Source organism: Ipomoea nil, unplaced genomic scaffold (genome assembly GCF_001879475.1).
Source record: "Ipomoea nil cultivar Tokyo-kokei standard unplaced genomic scaffold, Asagao_1.1 scaffold1474, whole genome shotgun sequence".
NCBI classification, from domain to species: Eukaryota; Viridiplantae; Streptophyta; class Magnoliopsida; order Solanales; family Convolvulaceae; genus Ipomoea; species Ipomoea nil.
The window spans coordinates 1,311,957-1,325,182 of NW_017617902.1; the positions used below are offsets into that span (position 1 = coordinate 1,311,957).

General features: G+C 33.8%; 1 protein-coding gene across 1 annotated transcript; it reads right to left on the minus strand.

Moving 5' to 3' along the window:
- Positions 1-10,826: 10,826 nt before the first annotated feature.
- On the minus strand, positions 10,827-12,499 carry LOC109188714 (zinc finger BED domain-containing protein RICESLEEPER 2-like). Its single transcript, XM_019339343.1, has 3 exons — positions 12,314-12,499; positions 11,540-11,986; positions 10,827-11,426 (listed from the first exon to the last, which is right to left on the minus strand). The coding sequence occupies exons 1-3, from the start codon at positions 12,497-12,499 to the stop codon at positions 10,827-10,829; spliced, it is 1,233 nt and encodes a 410-aa protein (XP_019194888.1).
- Positions 12,500-13,226: the final 727 nt, after the last annotated feature.

Sequence of the window (13,226 nt, forward strand, 5' to 3'; positions counted from 1 at the left end):
TGGCCATAATTTTAGGAATTCATTTCATTAGCTTTTACTATAAATAGGTTATGTATTCAATCATTTTAATCATCAATTCAATTAGTTATTCATTCCTCTCTCTCTCTCTTCTCTCAATTATATATATATATATAATATATATTTATTTATTTATATATATATATAATATAGATATATTATATTTAATATATCTAACATTGAGTCACTAGTCTCCTTAAATTGATACTCTATTTAAGGAATTGGTTTTCAGTGAGACTTAGTCTCTAACCGCCTTTCCTTGGAGTATATTTAGATTTTCCCATCACAATCTGGTATAATCTGTTTGTCAGAATTTTAAATACTCATTGCCAATGTGATTTGATTTCGGTTCATTAAAAAATAGTCAAAGCATCTTTAATTTATTGAAATATCTTGAGTTTTTCAATCTTGGTTAATTAATGAAATGCTACAGCATATTCAGCTATCTAAGATTGTTAAGTTCCAATCACATAAAGTTTAGGCAATGAATTGATATATGTCTAGTGATCTTATAATTTTAATTTGGTTTCGGAGTAGCCACAATATCCTTAATTGGTTAAAATTATATATTAAGCGGTTTATTTTGATCACATAAAGTTTTGGACATATCGTTTGTGATTAATCGTATGTAATATGATGGAATTTAGCCCACAAGCAATTTCGTTATATTTGTATAATTGATCAGGATGAAATACTGGACTATGGTCATAATTTAGCCCACAGGCAATTATGTATCGGAATGTAGTTTAGTAGTTTTATCAATGATGATAAAAATAAATTTATTTATTTTCTTTATGGTTATTTGTAAATAATTTTCAGTTCTATCATGAAGTTTAATTTTATGATGTAAACTTTAGAACATATTTCTTAATTTGCTCACAGGGATTAAGGAAGGAACATGATTTCTTAAGTTTTATCATAATGGTTGTAATGAATCTTATTGAATAAAACTTTAGCCTACAGGCAAGTTTTATGTCACTTGATTCTTAAACTTGTTTGATAAATTGTTTCATCATAAATAAAATTTTTCAGTTAGATCTAATTGAGTAAAACTTTAGCCCACAGATAAGTTTTATGTTGCTAGATTCTTCTGGTTATTTAGTAATTGAGATAAAATATTATCATACGGGTTTCTTAATTGGATTTAATAGAATTAAAACTTTAGCCCACATGCAAGTTTTATGTCAATAAATCCCTTAACCCATTAGATAATAATTTTATCACAATTCTTAGAATTTATAAATTTAGTTCAATTATAATTCTAAGTTTCATGGTTTTCATTGGCAAAACATGTTTTCAGTCACTTCCCAAAATTTAGCCACTTTTATTAATTAATCAACGAATCTTGCTCGTTCTTCGGACTAACTGTAGTAAGTTACGTGATTTGACATACATCTTTTGGATTCCAATACTAAAATGTATCTTTTGAGCCAAATTCTAACTTGGTTTTGGAAGATGTATTTTTTTTTTTTTTTTTTTTAATATGTCCAACTATGGTGGGAAATTTTATCTTCATTATTTAGTTGGACTTTAATTGGAACCAAAATTGATTATTTAGTATGTCCAACTAATGGTGGGGAATAATGTCTTCATTTGTTAGTTGGTCAATGAATCAATTATGAGTATGTATATTATTAAGTTCATTTTATTAATTTCGCTGAAGAATGTTTTAATCAGTGGGAGTGATCATTTAGAAAAAGATCATTAAGATACTCCACTAAAGTTTATGGATTTAAACGGCTTCATACATCCTAAATTTGATTGTATGTCAAACAATAAGTCCAAAATATTCCACAAGTGTTAATCTTGTATTTGTTCATATAAATTCATAAGTTCAAATTATTGAACATTTGGTTGTGCAACATATTTATGAAAATGTTGTAACAATATTAAGGAATTTATTAAAACAAAAGCATTTAACTTGTGGTGCACTGTCATTTAATAAATTCTTCAGTGATTAATAGAGTCTCTAGTTTCTTCAAAATTGATCATGGCTGTTTTAGTTTGTAAGGCTTAAGACAATTTTGTGAGACATATAAGTAAGACTCATTATGTTCAGTTCATTTAAAGTAAACATTGGAGTTATTTGGGAAGTTATGGTGTATGTTTAAGATTCCAAATTTATGGACTTAGACCTTTGGTTTATTGTCTAAGTTGTTGGAATGCTTCTGTGACTTGACTATCTTTTGGCTTTTTCTGATGAGTGGGAGTAACAGACGTGTTAACTCCAAGCTCTTAGCTGTTAGAGATAGTACTTAAAGTTAACTTATAAAGAAGTCATGGAATATAGTTAGCATTATGCTAACATTAAGAGATCTCTACTTAAGGCATGCTTATAAAGTTTTAGAGATCATAGAGTGTACTCTTTTGTACAATTTGGATGTGTTTTCTCCTTCAGTTGTGCACATAATATATTTTGAGAAACATCCCTTAAGGTACCGAGAATAAACATAGGGTTTGTTCATTAACGACCTAAGTTGGAGAATTAAAATGCATGTGACCATAATGGATATTACTCTGATTAAATATAGGACATGTCACTATTATTCGTGTGTTTTGTTCTTTGATGATGGTTGTGCTAGTACTTGCACCAAGTGGGAGAATGTAAGATTTTCCCTAATAATATATTATATATATATATATATATATATATATATATATATATATATATATATATATATATATATATATATTATGTTAGGGCCTTAATTAAGTGGTGCATGTTGACTAGGCTTATTAAGTGGTCTGGTTGGACTGAATAACTAGAAGTTGTTAGTCAACCAAACTCTGTGCCTAATATAATCCTGGAATGATGGGATACAGGATGATTGATGTTAGCACATTCAGTTACGGTACTCAGACTGCTCAGTAGACACCAATACGCCATCTAGGATTCTGAGTCAGGTCTGAGGCAAAATATGGCTAACAGTCTACCGTTAAGAGACAGGAACATCAACTATGGCTGGAGATCAACACGGCTTCGCTTCCGCTCTTATACGAGGTCAGATCACTCGTATACTAATATTCAGTATTGTTAGACTATTTAGATCTAACAATATATATATATATATATATATATATATATATATATATATATATATAATTTTCATATATTGTCAGGATATACGATTCTTGATTAAGTTACTACAGAGCTTACGAAAGAATTTTACGTACTAAAAATCTCAAGTTACTCCCTTGGTGAATTTGTCATGAAAATAACCTGAGAAATTTGATATCTTCTTGTATTTCAAAATTTATGGTTTGATTACCTTTATGTTTAGTAAGGGAAATCAGAAACTTTTAGGATTATGTGTTTTATATGCTTGAAGACAATGATCAAGTGTTCTCTTATTTTTACTGAGTCACCGGTTCCTTATACGATATTCAGGTTATTAACAAGTCATACGAAGATTATTGAATTGCTTTTGTTATTGAAGAACCTTGAAATAAAACGCTATGAAGTTGAAAATAATGTCGCAAAAGTGGTTTCAATATACGAAAGTGAATAACATGTGAATTTTCTACTTTACCCTTAAAATTGTAAATATATATTTTTTTTATTTTTCCGTCAGTTTTAACCGTCGGGAACCAAATGCGCCACTTCGCTAATAACTGAGGCACTAAAAATTAGATACGATCATAACTCAGGAACGGAGTCTTCACTACCATTATAACTCAGGGACCAAACTCGCCGTTTTCCCTTTTATTTCATCAATAGATCATCAAACCAGATCGCCTACACATTAACTAGGGTGTCTAGCTCTCAGTTTGACTCTCAAGTTTGGAATCATGTCCCCCCTTCGTCTATTCTCCATTTTTTTTACAAAGTTAATGGATTTTTTTTTTTTTTAAAGAACGTATGCAGACTAAAAGTTTTAAGGTATACAATTTAAATATTTAAACTTTTAAAAAGTCATTTAAAATTTTTTGATATTCGATTTATATTTTTATAGAAAATTTTAAAAGTTAAATGGTGTTCGATTATTACTTTTAAAGAATTTTTAAAATCTATTAATATGTAACCCAATAGTTCGTGTAGTTAATAAGCGAATTGCATTGCAAACAAGTTTTCATCTACTTACTCAACACTAAAATACTATAAAACAAAAAAAAATGTCAAATTTAAAAATAATTACAACATACTAAAAAAAATAAGTTAAGGAGAAAAAGTTGGTTTAACCAATGAATACTAAATAGGACATGTAAAATGAGACAGAGTGAGTAATATTCTTTTATTTTTGTGACAATCACATTTAATTTGTTTTCTCATCATTTGCAATACATAAATTTATTTAAAACTTATATATGTATATGGAATATCATAAAAGATTTTGAACAAAATTACAAATAATAAGTAAAAAACAATTAAAATTTGTAAGAGTGTATTAAATTTAGAATTTTAATAACTTTTATTGACTTATTAAAATTAAAAAATTTATAAATTTTTACAAAATTTAATGAAGATATTATTGGGATTACCATTGTTATGATGTGGAACCGTGTCTACCTTGCAAGGTGGACACGGTTCTATGTTCATAATTACTTAATTATATGTTCATAATTATAAAGCTATATATTCAAAATTTTTTAACTTTATATTCATAATTATTGAACTCTATATTCACAATTACAGAATTCTATATTCATAATTACTGAACTATATGTTCATAGTTATAAAGCTATATATTCAAAATTTTTGAACTTCATATTCACAATGATTGAATCTTTATATTCATAATTACAGAACTATATGTTTATAATTATGTTCGCAACTCTATGTTCATAATAATTGAACTATATATTTATAATTTTTGAATTATATATTCATGATTATAAACAATTTTGGAACCGTGTCCACATTGCAAGGTGGATACGGTTCCACAACATAATTTGCCTTGTGATTACACGTTGGCCCAAGCTACTAAGATAGGTGACATTTCCCCACAACATTGGTGTTAATTGGGTAATGTAGAAGACCAAATGGGCTTTGACAAAGCTCAACTAGTTGATAATACGGCCCATTTAACCAATAAAGATATTACAAGGCCCATTTAACCAATAAAGATATTACAGAGTATTATTTTGTATTAAGGGAAAAATGTCATTTCAATCCTTCAATTTTTTTTTGCTAGTTGTTTTACTCCCTAATTTTATTATTTTTTTTTGGAATAAAAGAGCCAATTCATTAAGTATACAATGAAAAGTTTACAATAAGATCAATGGAATGATAAAACATTCTTACAATCAGACAATGTTAGAAATATATTGTAATAGATTTTGATATGCCAAATTGTATTTTAGAATCCCCCATTTTATTTGTTAAGTCTAGGCGTGTCATAGACCATGAAAGGAAAATTAACAAATATAGAAAAAGGGAAAAATACGAAGAAGAAGAAGAAGGAGATGTATGCATATGATATGTATACTTAAATAAGCCCACACGCCCAACTCAAGAAGAAGTCATACTGATAATCTCATACGAAGAAACGAGAAGCAAACGAAATTGCATGAAGTTATCTTGGAGATCAAGCATCTATGGAAAGAAAGAAGTACATCAAGGAGAATGCTACAATGACTAATAATTCGTACAGACGAGATGGACGAAAGCTTAATGATTAAATTTTAAGGTTTTAGGTTCGAAACTAAGGAGATGAAGTAGAAGTTATATTTTAAGAGTCTCTCTTGGACCCAGAGCCAAGCAACGTTCCAACGGACAAATTCAAATTTGAGATTGTCTTTTTCCAAAGGACAAATTCTCAAAACCAGCTATAAAAGAATGAAGATTGAAGCAGATGAAAGCACTTCCAACAGAGCTCAAAACGTGAGAAAAGCATACGAAATATCTAAGTGAGATAAACACCCAGAGAGCTCAAAAGAGAAAATATTCAAGAGTGTTTAAAATCTTCATCATTGAGAGACTTGCTACATATTGAAGATCCATTCAAGAAGTCTCAAAGTTGGAAGCCAGTGAAAACTTGTTTTTCTACAAACAAGTGATATTCCTACGGGAGTGTAGGAAGGGCGAAAAGTAGCACGGAGTTGTGAAATCCTGGATTGTCACACGGAGCTATGAGATCCGAAGCAGCAGTGTCGGAGGCACTGAGCGTGATTAGTGCGTGCTTGGTGACCAAAACACTAGATCACGGGATACGTCGACCCGATCGTGGAAGACGGGGGGAAAGTAGCACGGAGCTGTGAAATCCTGTGAAAGTAGCACGGAGTTGCGAAATCCGAAGCAGCAGTGTTGGAGACACTGGGCGTGATTAGTGTGGGCTTAGTTATCAAAGCACTAGATCACGGAAATTCATTGTATCTAGGAACCAAGAAGTGGTGGATATAGTGAATTGCTCTTGGACGATAAGAGCAAGTGGAGTAGGGGGATTACATCACCTCCGAACCACTATAAATTGCCTTGTGTCATTTACTGCTTTATTTACTTACTGCTTATCACGTGGATATACTTGACACATTCATCACACACACTTTATTATTCCGCTGTGCACAAGACTCTAACAATCTAGTTAAGAGTCTTAATTTCTCTGTTGCCTTAGCGATTGTTGTATTCGTGAAAATATTTAAAAGTCTATTCACCCCCCCCCCTAGACTTTTACCACACCCCCTTTGGGACCAACAGACAATGAAACAAATTTTAAATGCTACACGAAACTTGAATATCTGACTGTTTTTCAAGATTGAAGCTGAATTCGTTTGGAGAACCCGAAGCTTCTTTGATATTGTTAATGATCTTGCTACCCAAGTCTGACTCTATTGCGGTTCTTTTGTCCATAGATAATATCTCCATTAACCTGAACTGCATATCAAGGTTCAGATCTTCTTCGATGCTCGGGATGAAGTAAACATACTTCATCATCATCATCATTATTATTATTATTATTATTATTATTATTATTATTATTATTATTATTACTATTACTATTACTATTACTATTACTATTACTATTACTATTACTATTATTACTATTATTATTATTATTAAAAATTAAAAATTAAAATTTTACTCCCTTCTAAGGTTTAACCTACTCCAGTACTCTCGCACTCCCTCACTCCCGCACTCTCGAACTCCCGCACTCCCGCCCCCATTCCTCCCAAGCCCTAACTCTGGAGTCTTGAAGACTGTCGACGACGACGACACGGAGACGAGATACGGAGACATCGGAAGACTGCCGACCGACGACGGCAATCCTTGTCTCCACTCTCCACCTTTGCCGATGTCGAACTGACGAAGCTGCTGCAGTGTTGCCCGATAGTCGACTAGTCGAGACCAGACGAAGCTATTGCCGACGAACGGACGAAGCTATGCGGATTCCCATCGAGCCCGAACTCGAGCTCAAAATCGAGCTCGAACAATCGAGCTGCTCGAGCCGAGCTCAAGCTGTTCGAAAATTGTCGAGCTCGAGCTCGAGCATCAATTGTCGAGCTCGAGCCAACCCATGCTCGAGCTCGACTCGACTCATTTACACCCCTACTCTAACAATAAAGACTGGCAACAAAATATCGACATGAATATCCGTCTCTAAGCTATCTGGTTTTGATGGTTTTATTGGGACCGGGTCCACCATAAACCGGATATAGAAATATAGAACAGAGGTAGACAAAGAATAACTTTATTACCCGGGGCGCTAGATCCAAAATAGTACGTACAAAGCCCGAGGTACAAGCCCATAATGACAATAGGACTCGAACCCTGGTGTGCCAGCAGGGTGTTGAATACTCAAACCAACGAACCGAGGGGGGATTGGTGAGCCAAGGGGTGCCTTTAAAAGGGAGGGGAAGATGCTTATTTATACTGTTGAGGGATTCACGGATGGTTGACAAATGGACGGCATCTGACAGCCTTCATTCTAGACTACACACGTATCCTCCCACTACCTTGCTTCCAGCGCATTCCCATGCATAAGTGGAGCTTCCTGCCCTTTAATATATAAGATCTTAATTAGCTTGGTGGTTTGAGACTTGTGTTGTCATGCTTGAGGTCGTGGGTTTGATACCTCATAATAATAATTCTAAAAATATTTTGCTCCAAGCTTCCTTCTTTCCTTAGCCCAATAGAATTCCATTATTTTTATTGAGCCAACACCTCACCCATAAAGATGGACACCCCGCTTGGGCGATTGGGCCAAGTTTTTCCCAATAGAATAGACCCTAGGGTCCCATATCCCCATCAGGTTTGTTTCAAGAACATCCAATTTGATATACTAGTATTTTGAATCTAAATATGACTCATTGCATATCATAATTATTCCCCCATACACCTAGTATGTAGTCTATTTTGATGTATCACCACCATAACTTACTGATGGATCTCAGCGTTGCACTATGCTTACTTCTTAGTGGGTCACCCATCCCGTGACTACAGTAAGTCAAGCATGCTTAACCACAGAGTTCTTTGGCTATTTGGTTGACATAAGTAGGTGGACATTAACCATTTAACCACATCCCTCCATGATAAGCCACAACGCTACATCTCGAATCGAGCAGGGGCTAAACTCGGCCAACTCGACCGACGCCCAACACATACCTCTAGGGGATATCCAAGAAAATAGGTGTATATATATATATATATATATATATATATATATATACTAGTTTTTAACATCCATCTGTTATTTAAATACCTAAAGCCCAAGATAGGGGATCAATATATAATAAGGTATGCTGATTGCATACTTTATGAAGATCGTTTCTGGGCATTAGGGGGAGATAAAAACTCAAAATCAATGAAATGTCAAAAAATTCTATAAAATGGAAAGATCTTCATTATTTAAACTCACGTACTTAGTTAGATCGAACTAGAAATTCAAAAGATAATCAATTTACAATTTTAGCAAATACTCTGTTGAATATATCTACCGATACTCCTTGACGCCAGAAGTGTAGGAGATCTATCGGTGTAAGAGATAAGAATCATAATACTAGATCTAGTAAAAAAACTTTGTCACTCTTAAAATTTGTTAGAGAATTATGCCTTGAAGACATTCGTCCAGAAGGTGAAAATCCCCTAGTAAACTTATAGGTATACCAAATAATTATAATACTGGGGATGCGGAACAACCAGATCTGAATATCTTTGGGAAATGTCTAAAATCTGGTTGACTTAAATATTGCCACGAACTATTATAAATATGGAAAAAATTTATGAAAATATTATAATTGTCGACAACACAATTGCCTTTACAAATTACTCCGTTATATGATAATCTAGATCCAGAGTTAGGCACTAGAAGTGCCATGACTATTTAATATATAAATGAGTAATTAAGGCATATCTCAACTTGCTAAAATAGATATATTCTCTTTATAATATGTACGCCATTGAATGTTAACCTCGTATAGTAGGTTATAAATGAGTGTTTGTATGAAAGAGAAATAAGAATAATGAGGTGATATGATATAAAGCGAGTTTGTAACCCAAGGGTTCACACAGAAACCCATAATTGATTTTAGTAAAATATATTCTCCCATAGTAGATGGCATTAAGTTCCGCTACTTAATATCATTGACAGTAAATAACTAGGGCTATGCATCGGACGGGTTCGGACGGTTCGGTTTTTGGAACCGTCCACCCGTCCGGATTTCGGATTGGGAAAAACTACCCCAATCCGTTCGAATTTATTACAAAATCCTTTCGGATTTCCCCTGTTCGGATAGCGTCGGGTGGGGGTCGGTTTTCGATTTCAATTCGGATTATACAACATACAAAAAAAAAAAAAAACTGTTGAAAGTTGAAACTTAATAACTTAAAACTAAATTACCAAAGCTATTTACTATTTAGGCATTTAGCTACATATTGCAATTTGCAAATTGCAATTACAATTCACAAAAGTTCAAAGTTCAAACTGACCAAGTCCAACTGTCCAACTGTGAACTGTGAAGTGTTCAAAAAGCAAAATTGAAGTTCACAAAATCAACAATTCTCAAATCAGCAATAAGCAAATTACACTATTACTGGTTTACACTTTACAACACTCAACTACTCAAGTACTCAGCATTCAACATTAGTCAGCAATCAGCAGTCAGCATTCAACATTCATCCATTCCTCCTCTTCCTGCTCAATTATAGAACCATTAAAGGCTTAAAGCCAATAAAGACAAAGAGAACTACATGTCTACATATGACATATCAACTCAAGATAATAAATAATAATAATAAAAAATGCTCAGATTGTTTTTTTTTTTTTTTTATATATCATTTTAGAGTTGGGGGCAAATTGCTTCATGAGTTTGTCTCAGAGCAACATACCAAACACCCAAAGTTCTTTTAATTCAGACAAATGGTGGAAGCATCATCATAGCCATAATAAACACAAACTAAACAGAAAGGAGACTATGAGAGGAAGGGAAGTGATATACCAGAACTCAAGAGAAGGCATAATACCAGAGATCTAACTAAGTAAGGGCAGCAACATTTATAAAAAAGTTACCAAGCCACTTAGCAATTAACAGTTCTGGAATCTTACCTGAGTTGCCTCAAAGAGTCCACACATTTAGCAATAAAACTAAACAGAAAGGAGTGTTATATAAACTAATAAATTATAAAAGTATTACAGCAATTGTTGGGAGTGTTCCAACAGTACTTAGTGAAGAACCAGCAGCTCCAGTGGACAATTCTGCACAAAAAGAAAAAACAAAAAAGAGTTTAGAAACTGTAACAATTAACAATTTATAAAGTTGAAACCTAGAAAGTTAGAAAATAAAAAGAGTACCCTTCTCTAATCTTTCAACATCATCCAAGTTTTCCTCAACAGAGATTGGATGATTGGGTGCCCTCAACCAATCTTATGCACAGACTAGGGCTTCAACAATTTAGGATTTAAGAAACTCCTAAAGGCATCTAATACCCTACCACTAGTACTGAATGCACTCTCAGAGGCAACAGTTGAAATGGGAACAACCAGCACATCCCTTGGCATTTTAGAGAGTATAGGAAATCTATCACTGTTAACCTTCCACCATCTTAGCACATCAAAGTCCACATTTTCTTCATCTTCTACTAATTTTTCACTTAGATAAATTTGGAGTTCAGTTTCTTTACTGCTTCCACCAGTCTCCATTCTCTGTTTTTTTAGCTGGCTTTTCATTCTAGCCTGAGGTTTTCCAACTGAAGTTTGAGAATGGACAGGTTCAGATTGCATAGATTGCACAGTAGGGGATGCAGACTGCACATGGTAGGTGGCTGTATAATCATTAAACAGCACAACCATAGAAGATTGAACCTTTTCAAAGCATGATTTTCCTTTATCATCACCATATAACTGGGCAAATTGGGCAGGCATGTACTCAATCTTATCCCTAGGATCCAAAATAGTGGCATAGAATATCAAGAAGTTCATTTTTTCAGGATCTCCCCAATATTTTTCAAATTTTTGTTTCATATGGGACCCCATTTCCTAAAAAACAGACATAACACAGAAAAAATAAAATCAAAGTCAAACACAATTCACAGATTCATACAAACACATTCACAAAATGTTTACAATTTGGAATAGACTAAGCTTTGCACAGAAAGCCAATCCATAAAATTTGGAATAGAATCAGATAAGTCAGCAGTCATTGAGGAATCATTCTCATAAGCTTCAAAGGCCCTCTGGTATTGAAGGGCAGTGTTGAGCATCATGTATGTGCTGTTCCATCTTGTTGGAACATCAAGTTGTAATGCACATTTGGCTTCCACCCCATTAAGCACAACAAGCTCTCTAAACTTCTTGAGTCTTGCATGAGGATTCCTCACCCATCTCACAACATCTCTAACTTTCTTAATAGAAGGACCTGCATATCTCAACCCATCCTGGACCACTAAGTTCAATACATGGGCTATGCACCTCATGTGCATATATTGAACCCTAACAGAAGACCCACCCCAAGACAGAAGTTTGTTCTTGAAAAACCCCAAAGCTATGTCATTTGAAGAGGCATTATCAACAGTAACAGTGAAAACATTTTTTATCCCCTAATCAAGAAGACAACTCTCAAGGGCTTTGGCTATGTACTCTCCCTTATGAGAAGAAATTGGGACAAAGGAAATGATCTTTTTGTTAAGCTTCCACTGATCATCAATGAAATGTGCAGTAATGCACATGTAATTTATCCTTTGGACAGAGGTCCATGTATCAGTGGTCAAGCTGACCCTTTAAGTGCTCACCCTAAACAACTTTTTTAGGCTTAGTCTCTCATCTAGGTAAATCTGGTAAATGTCACTAGAAATGGTCCACCTAGAAGGGATTTGAAACCTAGGACAAGCAACTAAAATGAATTTCCTAAAGTCATTTCCCTCAACAATCCTAAAGGGAAGTTCATCAACAATGATCATCTCACACAATGCCCTCCTAATAGCCTCTTGGTTGAAAACCCAAGTCCCCAAAACCCCCTCAGAAGCTTCTGTTCCAGAGGTATAAACATCATTAAAGGTGAGAAGAGACTGCCTTGTATCCTTAGAATGAGGATTTTTGAGGCAGGCCACCATATGTTTTTCAATGAGGAAGTGCCATGCTTTTTACTTTCACATTTATAAATTTTTGCACAATAAAGGCATTTGCGCTTAACTACTGGTCCCTCAGGATCACCTACAGGATCACGGATCTTTTCAAAATGATCCCATACTTTGGATCTAGACTCCACCCTCTTTCCTCTTCTTTGTAGGAACAACATGAGGAGAAGGCATAGGATTTGTCTGAGGATTTCTCTCAGTACCTGGAGCTTATACTCCATGCTCCTCTTCAGTTGAGGTTGGAGGGTGTCCAGATGCATTGATGCTTTCCATCTATAAAGATGGGCATCAGTAAACAAATATATCCAAATAAAGCAGACAACGAAACAGATTTGAGATTACAAATCATAAACAGGTAACAGATTACAACATATTTTAGATTAAAGCTTCCACCATACATAGAAGTATAGAACATAGTCAATCAGATTAGCAGATTACATATTACACTTCCACCATTAAATACATAAATCAGATTTGCATTTTTCAAATCATCATCTAAATGGAATTGCCCAAACCTTACTGCCTTAGGACTTAGGAGGTTTAGGGCTTTGTGCTCAACTGCTCATACAATCAACACAAATACACAATACAATTCAATCTCATAATTCATAAAATCCATAATCACATTAATCAAATTTAGGCTTCCACCACTACAATATGTAACATAATTACATATATACAGTCTGTACAAAGTTAAGGGTTC

Bases quoted from the DNA above. Each gene is read 5' to 3' on its own strand.
- LOC109188714 (XM_019339343.1), bottom strand. From the start codon at position 12,499: ATGGTGGCCTGCCTCAAAAATCCTCATTCTAAGGATACAAGGCAGTCT. The intron at 11,987-12,313 runs GTTGAGGGAAAT...CTTCTTGATTAG, and splicing joins ATGAACTTCCCTTTAGGATT to GGGATAAAAAATGTTTTCAC. The intron at 11,427-11,539 runs GTGCAAAGCTTA...TCTGTTTTTTAG, and splicing joins ATTTTATGGATTGGCTTTCT to GAAATGGGGTCCCATATGAA.